General features: G+C 40.4%; 1 protein-coding gene across 1 annotated transcript in view; it reads left to right on the top strand.

Moving 5' to 3' along the window:
* CFAP61 (cilia and flagella associated protein 61) overlaps positions 1 to 17,073 on the top strand; it is a 116,070-nt gene that overhangs the window by 85,355 nt on the left and 13,642 nt on the right. Inside the window, 1 exon segment of the mRNA XM_037405413.1 lies at positions 2,277 to 2,482. Within this exon segment, the coding sequence (XP_037261310.1) occupies positions 2,277 to 2,482 (206 nt within the window).

Genomic DNA, 17,073 nt, shown 5'->3' on the forward strand with positions numbered 1-17,073 from the left:
TAGATGGTCATTTCCATACGTTCTGATATTTGGCTTTCCCAAAAGATGTATGATTTCTATAAAGAGGACATAGGATAGAAATTAGCTGGATTTCACTAAAAGACGCTTTCAGCCTTAGTGCTGAACCTCTTTCCTCCCTGCAATAAGGTGCTATAAATGCATACAGATGATAAAACTTCTCAGTCTATTAGTGAAATTCAGTTGATCTAGACTAGTAGGAGAAGAATATATTCTGGAAGGGATGCTCCATACTTTGCTGCTAGAAAACAGCTTGTGCTGCAACCATGAGAGTCGTCTTTGGACAGGAAAGAGGGAAGCACTTCACACAGTTGGGATACATAGGAGATTGTCCCATGATACATACATGGAGATGCTTCTCTTACTGAAGAACCTGACTTGTGAAACAAGGAAAGGAATAGACTAATGTCTTTTAAAGCCAGAGAGGACCATCCACCTAGGCAAGCTCCTGTTCCTCAGGGATTTCTGCATTGAGCCTGTTCTTGAGGCTGATGTAAAGAGTGGCTTTTGAAAGGGTACTTCAGTGTTGATTTTAAAACTTGGACAGTGGTGGTCCACAGAAAGAAATTTCTTTTTTTTTTGAAAACGAATCCATGCTTTGGGGGCTGGAATCAAAGCCTGGCTCACCTTGTTTTCCAACTTTGCAAATCCAGGATGAGCTGTCCAAAGCAGCACATGCTGGGAAGCAGAAAGGACAATCACAGAGAGAAAAATTGGTTTTGTCACTCTAAATTGCTAGAGCATGATTAGAATTCTTTTGCTGCAGCTTTGATTACCTGCAGTCTGAAAAGGAACATAATTAAAGCCACTCCAGAAACTTCATGTAAATCCTAAAAGAATTGCCTAAGAAAGAAGTAAGAGAAGCTAGTGACATGTATTAGGTGAGAGATGTGGAAGTAACAAAGGTTACTGTAGCCTAGCAACAGGTTTTAGAAATACATAAAACTGGAACATGAATACAGCTTTAAAAAACAGCTTCAAGCTATTTGATCATCCCACTGCAATGTGAGGTTAGAAAAAAAATTTTTACATTTTTGTCTTCTAAGTGATTGATTTAACTAGCTGAAATGAAACGCTACCTTTTGAGCATCAGCATCCAACATTGTTATGCTTTTATTGATAGCAGAGCTGGTGTTAGCAACACTTGGCAGCCCCTGTTCAAACTGGCAAGAGGGAGTCGCTGAGAGCAATTCTAAATTCTGGGCGTATGTGCTTATATATATTTTTACACGTATATATGCATATATATTTTTTAAAGTTAATAGGAATTCACCATTTAAAAGTCTAGAACATGGCCTGAAGGAAACGTGCCAAGAGATCAAGTCCTGCCTCCTGCAGTTGCAGCAACCATCTAGTACGTAGTGCCATTTATAAAATTTAGAAGTTTGTTTCAGAACTGAACAGGGTCCTTCTTGGTATTTCTTTCCTTGTTGGAAGCACAACACATCACACCTCTGACACTGGAGAACTGCTACACAAAGTCAAAAATGCTTAATTGGTATGTGATAAATCTTTGAGTTTAACACTGAAGTTTGCTTGCAACTCATTGATATGGTAGTACCAACCCCCTGCCTACAATCCTATAGCTTCTGTGATGTGCCATAAATTTGGACTCTGCACATGTGCTGTTTGTATGTACATGTATAACAATATGTATGTATAGCTGTAAACCTGGAGAGAGAGTGAAAGTATGCCAGTGTGTTCTTCATTCATCAGGATGGTATCCTATAGTAAATTATGATATGCCATGTGTATGCAATAATACAGACTCTGTATAATAAATTAGGATGAATAGAGTTCAATTCAGTTGCCTAAACAGAGGCATCTAGTGTTGTTTGGGATGCCCTGCGGCATCCCTCCTGACCTCCAGCTGCTGCTCCAGGAGGTCACAGGTCTCCCACAGATCCTGTGCCGTAACTACCAGCACAGTTCAGATGGCCCAGATACCCTTCGGTGTCTGAAATGGCACTCGAGACTGGGCAACCACAGCCCATGCTGCACATGCAGTCCTATGCTGCACAGTTTTGTGTGCAGTTAATCAAGTATAAACCACGCAGAAAATCTTTGTGTATAAAACATAGCAAAGTGCCTTGTTGTATAAATCATGTTACTGGGAATGGGTATTGTTGATTTTAAAAAAGGGTTGTGGATTTTAAGAAATGGTAAGTACCAGCTAGGAGACCACAGCTGATCCAGCGCATATGCCAAGTCAGGAGTCTGTTCCATCTCCACAGCTTTCCTTTTATTTTCTGTTCCAGGGGACAGAGATTATAACTGGAGAAGCAAGAAATGGGAATTATTTCAGGATGCATATCAACAAATATAGTATGGTAGATAGCATCACCTGCTTTTCAAAGGAATCCTTCCCTGTCTCCAACTACATTTGCTTGTATGGACAGCATGAGCGTCTTCTTAATGATCTTTATTATCGCTGGAATGAAGGGAAGATTACAGATCTTTACAGGTAAGATAAACTCAATACTGTGCATAAAATCTACATTCTGGCAGAATTTTAGTTTTATTTTATTGTGATTTATCTTCTGGCTGCTTTCTCTTAGAACAAAAGATAGATTTATTTAAAAATGTCTTCCATTGTTTGGCAAAATTATCAGTGGCAATACAAGCCCTGAAGACCCTCCTGGAAAGAGCTGTGTCTCTGACATTTATTTAGAGAAGGAGCAGTGGTTTACTTGACCATCTTTCATCTGAAAGAGCATTTCAATATCTTTATAACTTTTGCTTAGAATATTCAGTAGGAGTAATTCATTAAGCTGAACCTGAACAATCGTTTTTACTGAGGATTCATATTCAGAAGTCACTTTTAGGACTCCGTATTTTTGTTCACTTTGAATCAAATTTTTAAGTCAAGGTATCTAGGGAGATTTTAAATCACTCCTGATGATAGTCATACTCAACAACTTGCCAGCTTATCTGGTGATACAATCAGCTCTGAAGTTTATCCTCCAGACTATGTTCTCTATGTAAGGTGGTTATTTTAACTTAATTTTACAGCTGGAGGCTGTGTCAGGACTCTGCATATTTAGTGGAGGTTCCCCATGCAACTTGCAGGACTTATCCCACTACAGCACTTTGCAGCAGTGAAACAAGTCTTGCCGATGTTCTGAGGGGCTCCCCTTTGCCTGCTGTGCCCAAGCAAGTGCAGGGCAGTCCTAGGGACTAGGTGTTCCGTGGCAAGTCTCTCAAGTGGTGGGAAAGCCTGAAGAGCCTGACTGTTTCTAGCCAAGGTTTATGTGCTGTCTCCTCAGAGAGAATTGTTCATTGCTTTTGGAAATGCAAACTTAATTAAGGAACTTACTACGGAGAGAGGAGTATCTGGAAAAATGTGATCTACCATATCTTTGATTTTCTGCTACTTCTCCAGAATTTCGTATTTTAAAAAAATTACCTGGCCTGAAAACTTACACATGTTTTATTCCTTATGCTTCAGTGAATACAAGTGCTTTGGAAGTCAAGCATGAATAAAAAAAATCAAACCAAACAAAAATAAAACCAAAACCCCAGCCTTGAGTTTCATTCATTGGGTAGTATTCTTTGAGTGTGTAATTGAGACAGGCGGTAAAGAAGAACTTGCTGATACATCTTGGTTTTGGTTTTCATTTTTAAAAATCCCTCACAACTGGTGTCTTGGGATCCTAAATTGTTACAGACAGAGAAGTGCCATGTTACATAAGCAGGTTTAGAGACAAAAAGCCAAGCACAGGAACAAATGATAGATTTTTATCATGATACAAAGCTGATAGTGGTGCCCTAAAAGTCTCCAGGTCTGATTTTGTTATATTTATAACTGATTTGAAGAAAGGCATAAATGGTAGCAGATTAAACAATTTTATTTAAGTAACAGTTTGTAGAAATTTGCTGTAAAGGATGTGCTGTGGTCCAAAAGAAACTTTGCATGATAATGGCAATCTATTAGTTCAAAAAAGACTGTAGAAATGAAGCACCTGATACCTTGAGACAGGGACTTAAGAGCCTCTGAATTCCAGCACCTCTTTCTCTAGCTTTTGCATTTCTGCTGGTTCAGTGTCAAAAAGCTTTGCCAGAATATGGATAAGGCATTGCACACTGCTAAATGAGAATGTCTGCCGAAATCAGGAGGAGGGGAGGTCCAGCCAAGCCGTTCAGTTGATGACAAAAGGCTGATTTGTGTGCTGTATTTTGAGAACAGTGGTATCAGCTGCTGACTGAAAGGGTGAACTCCCCTGAAAAGGACTCAGGGCTTCGCCAGGACTGGATGTGCAGCTCTCGCAATTTCTCTGATGTGTTCTGCAGTCCTTTTCCTGCACTCTCTCCTGATTGTAAATATTACAGAGTCTAGCTGCTCATTTATTTCTTCTCATCTTGTTCTGAAAAATGGGCTGAACCCAAACTTCAACTGTAAGGTTTAAAAGTTTCTTGAACAAAAACGCTTCTTCAAAAATTTCACTTCAGGAGACCTTTGTATGCCTCTGCTGAGAGGAGTGTGAAACTTCTGAATTGCTGCTGCCACAGGGATTGATTCTCATTTCTAGAAAATGCTGGGTTTGTTTTATGAGAGTAATGGCACATAGCAAATGTGAAGTTCACATAAACAGTATATTGTCAATAAGTGTTAAGTAGAAACTGAAGGAGGATGACACAGTTGTATGAGATAGGGGCTAAGACAACAGGTAATTTTCTTTCCCTGTCACAGCTGATGCTGATCAGTTAATACATTTTGAGCACTGGAAGAAACTTGGTATTCAGGTTGTGGCAAGGTATCATCAGTCTCTTTCATGGTGTTACAATATGCAAACACAGCTGTGACCTACTCTTTTCTACGAACCACAAATGTTGCCAGACACTTAGCCTTTGCTGTTTGCCCAGATGTGGCTACAGTATCGCTTGTTATATGTACTAGCAAGTCTCACAGTAGCATCAACACCTGGAAGAATAAATTATCCTGCTTTCGGATTTCTGCTTGCAACACAGGTAGCAGCATTTTCCTTGCCTTGACAAAAACCAGCATTTGCTGCATGGTGGGCATGTAGCCCAGCCCAAGGACCTCACTGCAGCAGCACTTAACCTGCACTCTCGATAGTCGATAGCGATGCACATAGATTTTGAAGAGGTGAGACGTTAACATTCTGAACGGATGGCTTATTGCTTCGTGACAGAAATAAAGAATGTATTAGTCTCCTATGCTCTCATGACTGTGATAGGATCCCCACCAGTGCACAAGCTGATTGTGGGATTACAAGTAAGATCAAGTTCCAAACATCCACAGAGATTTTAAAAATCTTAGGAGAGATGAAGATCTCTGTGGTGATCTGTTAATAGGATGAGTCAGGCCAGTCAACTTCGTAAGAGTAAGAAGTGCAGTTTTTTCTGATGGCAGCATTGCCATGAGCACGCACTCATTGAGGGAGTCGTCAGCTTCTCTAAGACTGCTGGTAACTTAAGTGGTCTTTACTTACTAGGACCTGAAGTTGTGCAAGGTCAGGGTCCTCACCTCCACGTACTCACAGGCACTGTGACCTGTGTGTCCGGGTGGTCTGGCCCAGACTGCTAGTGTGCCATGCAGAGGGACACCACTTAGCAGGTCCTCATCACATCTCTTGAGCTTTTCTTAATTAGTGATGATGAACTAATTTGGACTTGTCTTTTACAGCCTTTACATGTGGATGTTGTTTGGGATCTTTTGCCTCATTATTTTATCTCGCCTCTCATTAGCCTGTGGCAAAATTCCTGAATCACAGTTGCCAGGTTTTTCTTATCTGGTTATTTTATTGCCTCCAGTCCTGTTTTTCATCTTCTTTATATCTGATCTTTAGATAGGTTTGTTCCTTCTCTTGCCATTTGGTCATTTGAATGAAATCACATATGTTGCTCTGTAGCAATTAACATATGCTGTTCTTTAATCCTTGCTCGCTTGTTTCTTCTGGTGCTTTCACACAAATGCATGTGCACACGTATGCATTTCCATTCACAGCAGCCTCGATATCTCTGTTACAAACGTCTGTGCTATGAGGAGGATAGATTCTCTAGCTAGATCAAGAGGTGGGAGACGGAAGAGTAAATGAAAGCCCTTTGCAGTCAGCCAGGGCAGACTGAAAGGACTAGTGAGAAAAGGACGGTGAGAGGAGGAAGCAAACTGCCTCTCATCTCCATGTAACAGTCCTAGCACAAAGCAGACTGGCACAGGAAATGGCTGCTTTCAGGAGGTGGTATAGCAATGGAAGAAGGCTGGCAGTGTAGTGTAGTCTCATAATATATAATACAGTATCATACCTACAATACATGCATCCATATAATACAATGTTATGTACAATATACAACAATATACAGTGTTAAATCCTAGCCATGAGAACACTATTTATTAGAAAACCATTACATTGAAACAAGTTTTAGCATCTCTTGTGAGATGAAGATATTCTTGAGGCTTTTATGTAGATTAAAAGTGGTGTCTGGTCTTCTTTTGGCAAGGAATATGAAGATGCATTCGTCGATTTCTATGTGTGTGATCAAAAGAAGGAAAACTTTTTTGGATGGTGTTTACATGGTCTATACTGGTCTCACATGACCATGTGAATGCAAACCTGATGTTAGGGCTGAATTTCTTTCTTTGAAAAAAATCCTTTTAAACTAGTACACGTTACACTTGCCTCCAGTTGCAGTATCTTCTAGAAAGATGTGAAGTGCCCTTAGTGAAAAGAAAATGTAGACTGTGAAAAAGTTGTGGTTCATTAGTTAAGCTTGTAAACTTGCTGACTTGAACATTCATTCTCCTCCTTCCTTCTTTATGCCTCTGTTTTGGGGAGGGTCTTCCTCTAAGTCCAGAAAGTACAATGTTTTAATCTTTTGGTCTGCATTTAGATTTCCCAGCATGGCATCTAGTTCCAGGAATGGACACAGTGGAACAGCTGTCACCTGGGAGCTAATTTATTTCTGTGTAGCATGCAAATTATCTTTTAAATAATTAGAGACTGCATCTAGCAATGAATTTCCTCACTGATTTATGTTTGGTATAAGAGCTGAAAGTTAACCCCATGATACCGGATTTCCTGACTATAATGTGCCAGTGCCATTTTCAAATTAGCATTAACAACAGGCTCTCAAGACTCGGCTAATGTGAACAAGTAACTCCTGGTTGTACACGTGAAACTGCAGCTAATGGTAATAATGAGATAAATAACATCTTATTTTGTTGAGAGAAAAGTTCCATTGATTTCAGTACGAGTTCAACATGATTTAAAACTGCAGGACTTGATCTACAACCAAATGGAAGATGGAAATCACTTCTCTCCTGTCCTCCTTTCCCCATAGAGTCAGCATACATTGTGGAGGAAGCTAAGCAGCGTGGTGGGCATGCATCACCCCACGCCTGTGGTGGGTCAGAGGGGTCTGCCCATGGCTCTGCCCCATGTGCTGGGCTGTCCCTAGTCCTGTGCTGGGCTGGCGAAGGAAGCCCTTCAGCCCCTAGATTTGCAAGACTCAACAGCCTGATGCCCCCAGACATGCCACTATTGATGATGTATATTCAAGCTGCAGCTCTTTTAAGAGTTTAAGGTCATAAATTTATCAGCCTAGCAAGCAGTAACCGAAAAAGCCAGCATAAAATCATCTGACTGTATTGCCACAATCACTTGGTTACAAAATGCACGAGCGCACTGGAGAGTGTAAGCTTTTAGTGAGTTAGATACTCCTTGTCCGTATTATGGTATTTTCACAGCTTACTAAAAGCTTCAAATGCATCTGAATTAATTTTTTTTTCACAGAAACAATGCTTTTAGCTCTCATAGTTAAACCAGCCAACACTACTTCTGATGGAACTAGAGAGTTTTAAAGTTTCTTACCCTTCCTGCTTTAGCAGACAGGTACTACTGACATGTTTAAAGGAGGTCTTGGTGCAACTCTACAGCTGCACAGTTAAAATAAATGTTCCTCATGATGCCTGGCTGCCGTAGTTAGCCGTGATCCCGGTGATACAGATATTCATATGATAATAACAGATATCTAATATCTTCTTCAAAAACAACTGCCTATCATTAAGCTTCTGCAGCCATATTTGGGCCTGATTCTCATAGGTGTTAGGTATTCCAGCTTAATTCAGAGCAGTGTCTGTGTGGGTTCAGTTCATTACTTAGCCAAATACGAATCTAAGAGCCAATGTTTTTGTTTCTACCTATGCAAACAACAGCTGAGGAAATAGGTTGTTAAGCCAGAAGATGACCACATCCAGTCAGACAGCTGTCTCTTCTGACTGCGCCACAGTGGGATGCACTTCATCCCTGTGACTGTTTTATAGGATGCCAAGGTCTACTGGGCAAATTGTCAGGGCCTTGGACAGGCAATATTTACTAACCACGAGAAGTCTTATCCTCACTTGTCACGGTGCTACAAGAAAAATGCACCATTGCCATCAGCAATGGTCACCCTTCCATCTGCCTCATGCCACCACAGTAGCTACATTCATTCCATCTAGGCCTTCACCCATTACTTTTCTGAGCAGAGAGGTCTTACAATGCAGCTTTCTGGTGCCAGGGCAGGCAAAATTATAGGAACCAAAGACACAGTGTCCTGAAGCTGGGGATTTTGTATACAAACCTTTTATGTCACCTGGAAGTTTTAACAGCATTACCCCCTAGATCTGGAATCCACTTTAGGAAGCAGTTTTTTCAATTTTTATTCATTTCACATAAGGTTGCATCTCAAAAAGGCTCAACTGGAATTTGAGCACCCAAGAGTGAGGCTTTTTCCAATAGGGAAGCCTTCTTTTGAAGGAAAAAGAAAGTGAATTCCAGTAGGTTTCATATGAAGTGTCCCCTGTACCACACTCCTTCCCTTCCCTTGTTCTCTGGTGCTCGTTTGAAAGCCTTCAAATTCTTTCCATTGTCATAGCAGCATATAAAAGAGGGGGGTGGGGAGAGAGCTCTGAGATATTCTTTCTTTTATTTTTAAGCTTATACATTTGTTATTGGTCATCAGTCCTCCACACTGCTTCACAAAGGAGGAATGTAACCAGCCAGTTACACCTTTTGTATTCATCCAAGATGAAGGCAACTGTAAGGCAGTTGCCAAGTTATGGAACATGTCCACAGAGCAGTGGAATCTCCCTCTGCAGCATCTTAGGTACAAAATGGATAATTAGAGGGGTCTCCTGATACCTGGCAACCAAATGGATGCTCACTGGCATCATGCCTTTAATATGAAATAGAAGTGCTTCATGTAGGCTTCATTTGGCATTAATGAAAACCAAATCTACTAACATAATGCATAAAAATCTGTGCCACTAGTTTCTAAAATACTTAAGTAGCTTATTTATCAAATTAGGTGTGAGTGGTTTTTTACTTGGGATTTTGTAATACTGTCTTAATGAACTTGTTTTCCATCATGACCTACAGAAGAAGATGCTTGGTGCATCGCATTAATGGGGCAGTAATACTAAAGATGAGGCAAAGGAGTACCACTGTTGTATGACAGTCAGTGCAGCAAAATCAGCGTCACTGGAGGAAAGGCACAGATTTGGGCTGACAGTCATAAAGTGTCCTGTTAAGGGAAACATCGTTATGCCAATCCATTTCTAAAAGGCAACCTGTGAAATGTTGTGTTGCTCAGCCATCCCCTGCTCAAGCTTCTTCTTGTACCTATTCACCAAGTTTACTCTCTGTGTAATGCTGAAGTTAGTAAGATGCTGTATGTTAAGCACTTCTGGTATTTAACAATTTGTAAAGCATGCTGATGGACTAATGCATTGTGTAGCAATCAAAGTGTTTTGAATAACATGTAACACAGAGTACTGAGTACTCTATTTATATTGTGTTTATATTTAGTTCTTACCAGAAATGTGCTTTTAGTCATCTGTACTCACTACGCTTCAGTTTGCATCATGGAGCCATCTTGGTGCATGTAGGCTGGACATTTCAGGCTCTGCTGTGTATGTGTGTAGGCTTTCCAGCTGAGAGCTGAGGAGCCTTACAGGGTCAGTCCTCTGAGGGAGTCCAAGAAGGCAGCGTGTGTTTTGAAGGACATTTAGCAGAGAAACCTTTCAGGCACACTCATCCAAAGTGAGCTTGAAAAGACTGTTACTTTTTTTTTTCTTTTTTTCTAAATAACTTGGTTTCCAGCATTTTAAGGACTTGTCCAGCCCATTGACAATTTATCTACCCCGCACGGTGGTCTCAAGTAGCATCATGAGGAGCATATGTTCATGGCATGATAGAAAAGCTATTTGCAGCAAGATGCACATGCACTCCAAGTGTCTCATCTTTTTTGCAAGCTTGGAGTTCTCCAGAGTTGAGAAGATATGTCCACCAGGCTGCAAACGCCAGTCTGGGAACTGATGATGTGAGGGGCCAGGTCCGTAGAGAGAAGCCCCTGCTGGCAGACGTTAACCAGAGGCACTTTGGCAAGCAGGAGTTGGGAAGGGTGGCTGATGACTCTGGCAATACCTATGCATGGGACAGAAAGACAGGGGATTTTGCTGAAATTCAGTGACAAAGGATTTTTTTTCCCAGTGCCAGAACAGCAGATAGGATTCAGTGCTGCCATATGAAGGGCATCAGCAAATTAACACATGCATAGAGCTCTGGTGATCTGCCCCAGCTGTCCATTGGAAGATCTGCATGCAGCCTGGCTGTGGTGGGTGTTGCTGTCCAGGGGCTAAGCACTCTGAAAAAAAAATAAGGGATGCTCTACACAAAGTGGCACAGCTTCAACAGCAACAGGTACTGATATGCACTAGGACACAAGGCTCCCAAACATGCAGCAGGAAGGCATGGAGTCAAACTCCCTTTCACTAAGATGCTTTGGAAAATTCCACCCAGAAACTATAAAAGTGAATACTATCACTGGATATTTCATTAGCTTTTCTCTTCAAACCCCATCATTTATGCTCACACTCCATTTTTCTTATTAGCTGTACAAGCTAAATGCTCAAAATATTTTGAGTGGTATGGAACAACAGTTACTTATTTTAAAGTAGCCATTCAGATCTCTTCTACTTAAGTTCAGTTCACACATCATACATAGTACTATTCAGGCTAAAAGTGATTTATTAAGCAGTGTCATTAAATGAGAGTTTAAGTAGAAACACCACACTGGACTGTTTATTGATGTGACTAATAAATCTCGTAATATAACAAATTAAGAAAAGGAAGAATATTTGCTGTTTTCAGTATTATTTTTAAAAGGACTAGGTAAAGCTATAGATCTATTACTTCTAGCCTGGATAATCAGCAAGTATTTAAACATGAAATGCATGCTACATAGAAAAGCTGTTTTTAAACCAGACTTTCAAAAATGAAGAGTGACTGTTTGTTAAGAGAAATACTAGAATGCACTGCTATCTGGAATTTGCTGATCCCACACCATTAGCACACTGTGATTACATTTAAGGGATTCCACCTTAGGCTTTTGTTCATCATGCAGATGGTGAGACTTATTTTCTGCAGGGATGAAAAAAAACAGAAAGGACGTGTGGCAGGTAGTGAGCATGGCTGAGAGAGACTAATGCTACTCAGTACACTTCGCAGCCTAATTAGAGGAAAATTTGTGTGCTTTTTATGAAGAGAGAGACAGGATAAGGAAAAGAGGAACACATGAGGGGATATCAAAGCACTAACAGCTTTTTTTGCTACCAGAATTAAATGCTAACCCCAAGGTGCTCCGGTAAAGCTGTACTTCAATAGCAAATCAATATAAATGGCAGACCCCTTTAGGTGGCTTTAGATTTCTATACATTAGTGGTTTTTTTAAGGAGCAGCTAACTTACTAATGAAGAGGTATGTTACTAAGACACTCCACATCCAAATTAGTATGTGAAGGCCAGTCAACCGAATCCTACCACAGCAATTTGCAGCTGAACCTTGCCGATTCATATTAATAATTATGCAAGCCATTATGAATGATTGAACTCTGAACAAACAAGTAATTACAGAAAAGCAATCATACCAGTGCATACAGCATATCTGTTGATTTTGTATGTCAGTTTTAATTTCCTTTTAATTGTTTTTCATAATACATTACATGTGAAATAGTACTATGTGAAAAAAATGTAATAAACCTTATTTCAAGGTCAGCCATAACTTCCTCATAGACAGAGCAAAGAGCAATGTTTTTATATCAATTTTAAAGAGCAGAGTTTAGAAAGTTTAAAGAGCAATTCAGTGAAGAGTCAGCTACACAATAACTGTTACTATCTAGTAAAGTATCTAAACTTTACCAAATTCCAGTGCTGAAATAATGGATAATATCTCTCAATGATATTGAGAATAGGAAGGGACTGCAGTATCTCAATGTGAAGCAGGGATTGCAAAGATTTGCTTTCTGATGGTGCCTCCAGGTAATGGCACCTAAATGTAACATTTCCAGGATATTAAAAATGCAGAAACCAGAGGTGATTTATCAGCCATGATGGGTAAGGGGCATTTGTGAAGTGAAGAGGCTGGCAAGCAATACGCGATGTCAATCATGACTCGCACCCCCCTGGAGTCAGCAGGTCTCTGCAGTAGCCCTAGTGAGGTTTTGGACTGGGCCCAGTGGGATCAGTATTGTCCTCTGTGAGCTCTGGATTCAGTGCCCATCTTTCTCGAGCATCAGTTGCACTGCACTATGTTTTGCTATTGCAGCTGCAGAAAAAAGGGTTTTGTAAACCACATGTTGTAAAACGGTTCTTTTCCAAGGAAAAGATATTGCAGGTTTGGTCACAGTTCTGTTGAAAGTGGCAAAAAAGCATGGGCTTCCTTTCTATGATTTACTTAGCAAAAAGTACAAAAGAAATGTCAGCCCATGAGTCAGTAAAAACCATCATTATTTTGTAAATCTGCCCAATGAAGTAAATCACAGATTCATTGTCCATAAGACTATTGATTTCACTAATTACTGGGTGAGAGCAGTAACAGCGTCCTAGATTAATGAATTTAACAGGAGTGGCTTAAAATGCATGGACAAACAGGTGTTCAGTGAGTAGAACTATAGAGCAAGGAGTTAAATAGCTGTCTTGCTACAACCTTGCTGTTGGTTCAACATTTGCTTGATTGTTAGGCCATTGTAAGTGATTTTTAAGAAACTGCAAACCAGGGAATGTTTTATATTCTTTGTGATTAAGAACAGTGCTTTCAGGTGGTGCTTTATGGGGTTTTACACAAATGAGCCTTGATTTTTACCTACATAAACAGGCTGTCTTTCAAAGTTACTGGTCAGGTGGTATTTAGCAGGAAATGCTTTGTGGTTTTAAATTTACACTTTATGATTCCTGGTCCAGCTAGGCAAGGTATGTCTGGAAATGTCTTTTACTGGTATCACAATGTCGTTGTAATTAGGAGTCTTAAAACATCCATATATATTGTCTGCAAACAGCGCATTGTCTCTTTTCCTGACAAGATGGGACATTTCTTATTAAGTGCACTTGTGTTGGAGAAAAGACTGTGAACTTTGTTTGGGAAGTAATGTCAGGACAACCTAGAAAGTAAAACTGCATTGCATCCCAACCCACAGCAGTACTGTCCTCTCCCCACTCCTGGGAAGTGGAATTCCCTGTTCTTCATAGGTACTCTGGGCATAACGGTATTACACTGGAGGCTGTGTCAGCTGACCAGCTGTTTCAGTTTCATCTCTGCTTGTCCTTCTGGTTTGGTTCGTGGTGTTTGTAATAGCAGCAGCTTTCTTCTTACTGTTTACTAGTGGCAAAACCAAGGAGGAATGAGGTATGCTGCAGCAAAAGCATGCTGCCATTTGGGTAGCTTTTTCCATTGTGTGTCAAAAGTACCAATGAGAAACTCAGCTTCCATAAATTGCCCAAGTCGTTCACATTTAAAGGATCCAAACGTGCCAAGGAATGACTTTGAATATTTTGAGGTCTGAATATTTGAGAACCAATAATGTATATTCCAGATGTAGCTGATAAAGCCTGGAGATTTTGCATTTCAAGCAGTACATTTCTTCTTAAGGAAATTTAAACCCAGAAAAATGGACATCCAGCTTGAAAACTCACCGTGTTGTACTAAGTGTGGGAAGCTACAGAGAGGGAAGGAGACTCTATGCTACTTACAGATTAACGGGAGATTAAGTTTATCAATGACTCTGCCTTGTACCACCTACTAGAAAAACGTGTGCTGCTCTGCATATGCTTGCAGTGCTGGATGGCAGAGGATACAACTCTGACCAGAGTCCTGCTGAGTTTAATGGGACATAAGGCAGGTCCCTAGCAAACTGTAGACTGCTTTGTGAAGAAACAGATGTGATTTCAAGAGATCTGCATTAATGATTATTTAGAGACATTTAACAAAAGTTGCAAACGGATTCAAACCACTTCGTAGATTGTCTCCGTTTCTGAACTTTGTCATTTCCTCTGAGTTCATATGTGTTGGTGAAAGAGTGGGGATAGTGGGGATGCAAGGAGCTGAATTTGGTTTTGCTATTGCTTTCATCAAGGCTTTGAGTAGCAAAAGAACACTGGCAGACACAGCGTCTTCAAAATCTATAGTTAATAACATGCCAGTAGCTTGCAGAGGGATTCTACAAAAGCATCATCACAAGGAACAGGTGCCTACCTGCCCTTTGAGCTTTTCAAAATCCCCCAACTTGTCCTGGTCTCACAGAGACACAGAGAGAAGTCACTGGCAGCGCTGGCGAGGCAGCAGCTGAGTGCTGGCTGCTTAGGGCCGCAATTTAAATTCCCTTAACAGGATTCTGCGCTAGAGAATGGCGGTCTAAGTGTGCACGCACGCTGTGGTAATTTGATAAGCTCACCTGCAGGGAGGGATTATTTCACATAGTTTAATGAGCCGTCAGGTCTGCATTCCCAGTACATAAGGTGCGCCCACAGGCCTGTCCACAGTGACACCCGTTATCTCTGCTGTCATCAGGCTCATGGAAGCAGCAAGAAAAGGAATGGAAGTAATTAAAAACATATTACAATTCTCATATTAAAAAAAGAATCACTATTTTTCAGGCTGTAATAATGAGATTTACTTGCACATTAAGATAAGTGAGAAAATCAAACCTTTTAAAAAAATTGGTTTCTGTTTTATTTGCCACATTGCATGCATTCATATCATCACTGCTTTCAGTTTCTCTTTCCACTGGTGATTCTTTTTTTTTTTGGAGAGGATTTTGGCTGAGGTTGTCAAAGAAGAGCACCCAGTGTGAAATACTTAGAGACAATATCAACACTGGTCCTCAGAAGCCCATCGTTAATAGTATAAATGGAAATTATTTGGGCTTTGCTTTTGCTTCGTTTCCATGAAGGGAAGCCCAACTTGTAGAAGTTTGGAAAACATTGCAGTAGTGTGATAAAACTGGTCAGTTTGAGTATTACAGTTACACCATGCTTGTGAATGATAAAAGATTAGATCTACCAGAGTAGGTCAGCTCATCCTACAGAGCTGGTCTTCACCTCTCCACCATTGCTTTCTTGTCACAGGATTTAAAATTATTTACAGAAACTTCCATTATTGATGGGTTTTTTTAAACTTTATATCTTACTTTTTGTTTGGTGGTTGGTATTATTCTGAAAGCTTTTCATTCAATTTTTAAAACTTTCTGGTTTTAACATCTTGCTCTCAGTGATACATCTCATGCTGTTAGACCTGACTTAGATGGCAGAAATGTTGCCAGAGGTGAGTGTCAGGTCCTCGCTGCCTCTGCTTTAGAGAGCCAGGACACACCGCAGACAAACGGCAGCTTCAGAATTAGCTTTCAGAGGCAGAAGCCTTGCTCTGCAAAAGTGGTGTGTAGTTGCAAATGAAATGGAGAATAAACACAGATAGCTCTCAGATGGGAAGCCGCCTGCATGCATACTCTGTTTTTGCTTGCTAGCAGTGGCCAACTGTATCCATTTTATTTAACGCTGCATCTCTTGAAAAGGGAAAGATTCCATCTCTTTTCTAGAGAATGCCACTAAATATTTTCCTCGTTCTTTCCTTTCATCTAATGCAGGCTACACATCACAAATGAGGCAGAACAGACTTTAAATATTGTTTGTCAAAGAAAGGCGAGACCAGCTTCCTAGCAACAAAAAGGATGTCGCTTATTGTCTTCAAAAGGAGACCATTTCATCCCATCTTGTTACAAATGCCTTCCCATGATAACTTCTGTCGATATAAAAGTCTGTCAGCAGGGGATCCCCGTTAGGAAGTGACCAAGTTTGAAAACCTGTTATGCTCCTGGCAAACATTGTCATCTTGTACATATTTAGCCTGATCACTCTGGCAGGTTATGAAAGACTAAATGGTGCAAACACATGTGGCAGATGCCGTTCTCATGATAGTTGAGGAGCCTTTGAGCCTCTGTTGGTAGCATGCCAGCTTCATCTTGTATACTGAAGAGCATTATACTTTCAAGCCTTCTACAGCCTGCCCTGAGGGACTGCTGCTGAAGTGGTAATAAAATTGAGAATGAACCTCAGAAAGTCAACTTGTTGGTTTGGCTTCAAATGGGGTTTTTCATTATTAAACTTCCCTTTAGCAGCCATATGTAGATCTGCTTTCTTGAAAACACCATGTGCTCCTTTATAAAGGTGATTCTAACTGAAAAGATAGATAAAAAAGCAGAGCCAGCAAGGAAAGTAAATTGTTTCTGTGAAGCAGATCTTTAAATTGCCTTTGGTGATTCCATCTCTTCAGGTGAAGGGAAGTAAAGGGAATCTGGTAGTAAATGTTGTTTACTGGTAGCTCCTCTTGGCAGCCTATCTAGAAAATACAGACAAGATGTTCTCCATTCCCCCAAACAAGGCGTTTTATTTGCATTAAATATTGCAAACTGGGTGATGCATTTCAGGTTTTGAGCTCCAAATCTGTGGATATTGACAGAGGCAGTCAAAAATGCAATTAAGAACTGAGCTGCTGGTAACAGCACCAGTAATATGTAGCATCCCTGAAACGTTTTATAAACATCATTTAATGCAGCTTCTCAGTGAGGTAGGGAAACAGCTGAACCACGGTAAGGCAGTTGGAAGATACGTCTCCATCGAGAGACGAAATCACCTTATCAGGGTTAGAATTAAAATTAAGATGCCAGCTTGAAGACAAAATGTTTGGCCAGTGGAAAAAGGTTAGCAGGGTATATCAGTAAAAAATA

This window comes from Falco rusticolus, chromosome 12 (assembly GCF_015220075.1).
Source record: "Falco rusticolus isolate bFalRus1 chromosome 12, bFalRus1.pri, whole genome shotgun sequence".
Lineage (NCBI taxonomy): Eukaryota > Metazoa > Chordata > Aves > Falconiformes > Falconidae > Falco > Falco rusticolus.